Source organism: Apium graveolens, chromosome 10, assembly GCF_009905375.1.
Source record: "Apium graveolens cultivar Ventura chromosome 10, ASM990537v1, whole genome shotgun sequence".
In the NCBI taxonomy this organism is placed as follows: domain Eukaryota; kingdom Viridiplantae; phylum Streptophyta; class Magnoliopsida; order Apiales; family Apiaceae; genus Apium; species Apium graveolens.
In genome coordinates, this window is record NC_133656.1 from 219,623,894 (window position 1) to 219,629,896 (window position 6,003).

A 6,003-nucleotide genomic window follows, 5' to 3' on the forward strand; every position below is an offset into this window, starting at 1 on the left:
AGTGAAATAAAAGGGCAAAACTGTCAAAGCTGGAAAAAAAGAACTACAAGAATCAAAAGGGTAAAAGAGTAATTGAAGTTGAACACGAGAGTATAAGAGAGGTTAAGACAGGAGACATGAAATGGGGAAAGGATATCTGATCATTGTATCTTTTCAATTGAGTTAGGAGTGCACTGGATCACTCGAATATCCAGATTATCTTCTAAATTGATAACATAATATTAGCCGATCAAGTTATGTTCCTTATTACTTGAGTATATTCAATTGTGTGTTAAGAATCCATTTCAACATGGATCGGAGACCTAATATCAACATTCTCGTCTTCAAAATTCAACACACCAATGGTTCAGGAAATTTCTTTTACTGAATAAGAAAGTTTTGGTTTCTAGATTAACAAAGAGTATGCGCAATTGCATGTAAATTCTCGTCCAACTCAGAAAATGTATGCATATGTGCAAACTGCGAAGATGAGACCCCTAACTTATAACATGTAAACTAATAAAAAAATTTATGCTTCTGTAATAGAAGGGAACACTTTGATAGTTTCCAGATCCAATGCCAAGGTGCTGAATGCCGAATCTAAGTCATTTTAGCTACCATTGTGCTAAATATCGAAGCTTCGTACTTGACATATCTCTTCTTCTTATCCTGCAGCTCCTTGTACACTAGCTTCACATCTCTGCTAACACAAAATTTTGTTTTTGATGTTACTAGGGAAAACATTTATTAGCGACATGTGCTATACTTTCACAAAAAATATGTAATGTCTGCAAGTAGAAGGTTTCGGCATGTACCTGTTGTCTGGGTCAATTACCAGAGCGCGTTTTAGGTCATTGTTAGCCTTTTCTAGTTCAGACGTCTTTAGATATGCTTGGGACCTTCTAAATAATGCTTTGACATTGAATTCATCAAGATCAAGAACCTGTGACATTAGGCCGTGAAGTGTTGCATGTCAGTTTCTAAAATTTCTTCTGGAAAATAAATAGTTCTGATAATCGTTCTTTGGTCAGAAGCATGACTTTGTGGTATACTCAAGATTGTAATTCATCTGTCCTAAGTGGCAAAGTAACGCTTGTTTCTCAGATAAAATTTTATGTAATACGAAAAAAATGAGTACATGTGTTCATAAAGTGTAACGGGATATGTTGAAAGTTGAAACCTTAGTGCATTCTCTTGCAGCTTCAACAAATTCATCCAATTTAAGCTTACAAGCTGCATTGTTCAGATGGCATGATAACTGCAACGCCTTTGCTTGGCACTTCTCATCAGCATTGAAAGAATGGTCGTACTCAACATATTTTGAAGCCTACATAAAGATCAAGCAAGAAGGTCAAAAAGAAATAGAGGGATATCAGTAAGTCCTATCATACTTATTTTTAAAAGGCTGGAGTTGAGCACTGCACTTGTAGATCACATGCCTTCTCATACTTTCTGGATGCACGCCAATACTTCCCGGCTTTGAACAGTACATTTCCTTTCTCTTTCTTGATTTCACAAGCTTTTAACTTTTCATCAGTTTCCATTTTCCAGAATGGTGTCTCCTAAAGTAACCAAAACAAATTCATCTAAGTACCACGAGTCGTACAGTACACTTTGATATTATACTAGATTTTTTTTTTATAAAAAAATCTGCAAGATATCTATTTGCTGTGAAACTATTGAAGTGATTCAAATTCTCCAATTTTTAGTCTAGTCTTTTCCTTTGAGATTCCGGAAAAAAAAAGTTAATTACACCTTACTAAAGTCAATAAGCTCAACTTCATAAATAAGGCTTGAATCTGCAGGAACAAATCCCACATCTAGAGAGCCATTTGAGAAGTCGGAGCTAACTGTCACAGTTGCTTGTTCACCTTTCTTCATGGTCATTACTGCCCTGTCCAATCCTTCATTAATTTGCTCTGTAAAGGAAACAGACCAGAAAAAGTGTGAAGACCATAGAGATCAAAGTAATAACTAATAATACCAAGAGTTCATTTCTTCTTTACCAAAGGCATGCAATACTATGGCTTAAATATGCAACTCGTTTTCCTTTCTCTAATTTTGCTAGGATTCGTAGGCTTGTGAGGGTTACAGGAATTCTGTTGTCCAGCTAATCTGCTCTTGTAACATGGGAAGCTTAACGCCTTAACATAATAATATATATTACCCCTGCGCCCACTTATATACTATGATTGTGGAGAGTTAGAAAGTACCTTCAAAGCATGTATACTCAAACGGCTCTTCATCAGAACCATTTCTTTCAATAATAGTCCCGTCTTCAAGTTTACCGATGTAGATCACTTCAAAAGCAGTTCTCAGTTTAGGTTTCATGTACACACAAATATGACATTTACATCAGAAAGCTAATTATAAGGAAGTCACCTTTTGCTTTGGATCCTTCATTTGGACGGTCAAATCCTTCCCCATCTTTCACTATTTTCTTAAGGACCTTCTTATCTCCCATGACATCAGTGACACTTTTCCATGAAATTAGCTCGATATCGATGATTAAGTTTGAATTTTTTGGAATTCCACTATCATTTTGACTACTGAACTTTTCAGTTTCTCTGCATCCATCTGAAGCAAATGAGTTGAGATTAATATTGATTGGTCCAGAAAAAGCAAAGCTTACGTGGTGTTACATAAGGGAGCATAGTGTGAACTTACAAGAGAACTTAACTGATAACTCTGCTTTCTCACCCTTTCTCATTGTCTTGACTGCTTTGCTCATGGCAGGACATAGATAGCCTATTCTCGTCAATTTTTATCAAAGGTTAAGCATTCTTTGTACCGTGTTCAAACAATTTTCGTGGAATAATGAAGAACAAGTTTACAGGTGGTGTTCATAAAGATAATTGAATCTACTTACCACTGGATACACAAAACTCGATTCCCTCTTCCGATTTAGAGACAATTGTTCCATTTTCAAGCCTTGCATTGTACTTGACTAGAATAACAAAATCGAATACAATTATTTCAGTACTCTTTCCATCTGTAAGACAGTGAACAAGCACACATGGGAAGATATATGTCCTTTTAGCAATGTAAGAGTATATTCTGAGGAGCTATTTAAAATGGGACACTACAACAGAACAGTCTGGTCCGGTTATGCATATAAATATCTATTTCAAAATCATTAGCACCAGTATACCATTTATTTTGAACATTTTCACCTGTCGCGGACAATTCATTATGTAGCATGATAATACAAAACAAAAATTTAATGTAGCTCTGAAATTCAAGAATGTACCTACAACTTCATCAAACTCCTTAGGAGTAGCCCATCCCTCACCCTCCTCTACTATCTTCTTCAATATTCCTCCATCCTCTGTAATATCCCTGATTGTATTCCACGATAACAATTCAATGTCAAAAATTAATGTTGAGTTTGGAGGAATCGAAGGTGGACAACCAATCTCCCCATAGGCTAATTCTGGAGGTATGGTTAAAATTGCTCTTTCACCCTTCTTCATAGTAGCAATTCCCTCATCCCAACCTTTAATAACTTCACCTGCAATACAGATTGATGATGTGTGATTCCCCCAGGGTCCATCCATGTCATTCGATGCTTATATTAAATAGTTAACTAAAAATTTGGCCTGTAATAAAGCCCAGCTTTTACTGCTCAGGCTCGTGAGTGTAATCCTAAACAACTTTCTTATATTTGTATGTGATTTTGTTTGTAAACTTGTTTGTGATCAACTCATTACCATTAAGCTCTCCATTTTAACAACTAAATAACATAAAAATAATTAATCATCACATGTATTCAAGCAAAAAGGATACATATTGAATACATTTTTATTAAAATATGGGCTTGCTTACAAACTTGTTCTCTAATCTTGACGTTCTCAAACTCGACTTGTTTTAAAATTAAACCTCAAAATTGTGCTCAAGTTTGGGACGTTTGTAAATGAACCTAACAAACCTCCTCATGCGTGTCTCGTCTCATTTACATGACATGCCTTGGCATATGTATTAAACAACTAGGCATTTATCACGAAAATAAAACCTAAACCAGTAACAAAAGTAATAGCATACATTGGCCTAATTTGAAGGTGAATGGCTTTCTCCGATTCCGGCTTGAATCAAAGTGTTCCCCATCTTCCAAACACACACTGTAATGAACTGTGGATGAAGATAAGCCCAGTTTTTTAATAACTTGGTCATAATTTATACAAACATAAAACAACAATTGCGTAACAGTGTTACGAATTATAAAAAAAGAATGACACACTGAGTAGTAACAATATTAAAAAAGAACCTTGAATTTGGTCTCCTAAAGATGGAGTTTTCCATGAATTTCCCTTTTGGAGAATCCTCTTTTGCAGCCCTTGATTACCAATATTAATGTGTGACATGTTCGATAGTTGAGATTCGAGTTCTGGTAATGTCTTGTTTTCGGAAAGTAATCCAAGTGGCATGGCCATTGGCAACAGCAGTGAGAGGTTGCTGATAAGGTGTTTGTTTTCAAAGAAGATAAGTAGTTACTTTCCCTCCTCTTGTTTGTTTTTCGGTTGAAATGTCTGTTATACTTAGCCTCGAGGTCACAATGCATTAGAATTGTGGCTTGCTCACAAAACTTAAAAATAAAGAGAGGGGACTAGTACGAGATGCACCTAATTTTATAAAAAAAGAATTTATCAAAAATACGAAAATATTTGCAAAAATATGGATGCGGGTTGCATTTGTGATTGCATATGAGGTTGAAACGGTTGCATATGTGATTAATATGAGGTTTTTGATTCGTATTTTTGTAAATATTTTTTGCTAACTTGGATATTTATGCAAAAATCCCCAGTATAAAACAAGAACATTTTTCTAGTAAGGTAGAGATACAATAATCCTCCTGATTCGTGGTTAACCATAGTTAGTTTAATCATCTATAATTTTCAGGTTTAAAATTTAAAATTGGTTCAAATGCAGGGTAACTCTATCCGCGCTAAATTTTGGTTTATAGATTTTCCCTAGTGGCGGAAAATTTTCGAGCGCCATTATTTATTATTTCTATGATTTGTGGATTAACTGTTTGAGGGAAGTCCACAAAAAATTATTATGTCTTTTATATCATTTTTCATTGCTTAGTAGCACTTGATGGCTTACCATTATTTTTTCTTGATTATTTGTTATATGTTGAAATTCTATTTCTTGAAGACTCTTAATATTATTTTATCAAAATTATCTTTTAAGTTTTAGAAAGGGGTCTTGATACTTAATTCGGACTAGGGTTCTTGATTTTGCAAGTTTTGAATGATTTAGGTGATAAATGCCTAGAGAGAATATTTTCAGGGTCTTGGATTATCACTCCTGCCTACTGCCTATAGAATCAATATTTTCTTCGAGTGCTTAAATAGTTCCATTGACAGCAACAATGGCATCACGCTCTGAAGCTGCTTAACCTGTGGCTTCACATTCTTACCTAAATGTTGTTGCTTGGTCTGAAGAGAACTTGATGGTTCCTTTCTATGTTTATAGTTTTATGATTGGTATAAACTTGAGAAAACACATTCACAAATGCATAAATCAGATTGGTTTTGTATTTTTAGTACACGTGGCAACATAATCTGGATAGTGAAGTACTGAAGAAGTCTGTACATTTTCACAGTTTATTGTGATGTACACCTTCACATAAAAAATCTTTCTTGGATAGGCAATTTTCTTATTAAATTAAGTTGTTGCATGATATCCACTTCTCTATTCTCTTTAATGTACGTGCTTTCATCTGTGTATTTTTCTTATTTCAAGCACAAAGTTTGTACTTACTAGAATTCAACCCATACAAGCTGAGAATGCAATAGCAGCCCTAAACTGTAGTGGTGTCTTTTTGGGGTCATTGCCAATAAGGTTAGTTATGCACTTATCCTAATTGTCTGATTTCCCCCTTCAATTTTTTCTTTCTAAATCAGGGTTCTTGGGAACATTTTCCATGCAGGGTTAGCCCGTCAAGACGCCTGTCAGGCAGCAACATGTTCCTCGCCAGTCGCCCTGCTATGCACCAAGTTTACCTTGCAGAACTGCTAAATC

At 35.1% G+C, this 6,003-nt stretch overlaps 1 protein-coding gene across 4 annotated transcripts; it reads right to left on the reverse strand.

The window, feature by feature from the left end:
- Positions 1–345: 345 nt before the first annotated feature.
- Positions 346–4,511, reverse strand: LOC141693942 (70 kDa peptidyl-prolyl isomerase-like). 4 transcript variants are annotated; one of them, XM_074499132.1, is made up of 12 exons: positions 4,244–4,511; positions 4,021–4,107; positions 3,230–3,490; positions 2,849–2,926; positions 2,647–2,727; positions 2,362–2,556; positions 2,193–2,279; positions 1,759–1,898; positions 1,404–1,541; positions 1,160–1,306; positions 795–922; positions 346–679 (listed from the first exon to the last, which is right to left on the reverse strand). In XM_074499132.1, the coding sequence occupies exons 1-12, from the start codon at positions 4,407–4,409 to the stop codon at positions 580–582; spliced, it is 1,608 nt and encodes a 535-aa protein (XP_074355233.1). In that variant the 5' UTR covers positions 4,410–4,511; the 3' UTR covers positions 346–579. The 4 variants fall into 4 exon arrangements, with proteins under 4 accessions (XP_074355233.1, XP_074355234.1, XP_074355231.1 ...); XM_074499133.1 differs by having other exon boundaries at positions 1,419–1,541; positions 4,244–4,509; XM_074499130.1 differs by having other exon boundaries at positions 1,735–1,898; positions 4,244–4,509.
- Between the last annotated feature and the right edge of the window lie 1,492 nt (positions 4,512–6,003).

Excerpts from the sequence above, each read along its gene's own strand:
- LOC141693942 (XM_074499130.1), bottom strand. The coding sequence starts at position 4,409 with ATGGCCATGCCACTTGGATTACTTTCCGAAAACAAGACATTACCAGAA. Across the intron at positions 2,728-2,848 it reads CGAGTTTTGTGTATCCAGTG|GCTATCTATGTCCTGCCATG; the intron begins GTAAGTAGATTC and ends TGACGAGAATAG. Across the intron at positions 1,307-1,403 it reads AGAAGGCATGTGATCTACAA|GCTTCAAAATATGTTGAGTA; the intron begins GTGCAGTGCTCA and ends ATCTTTATGTAG.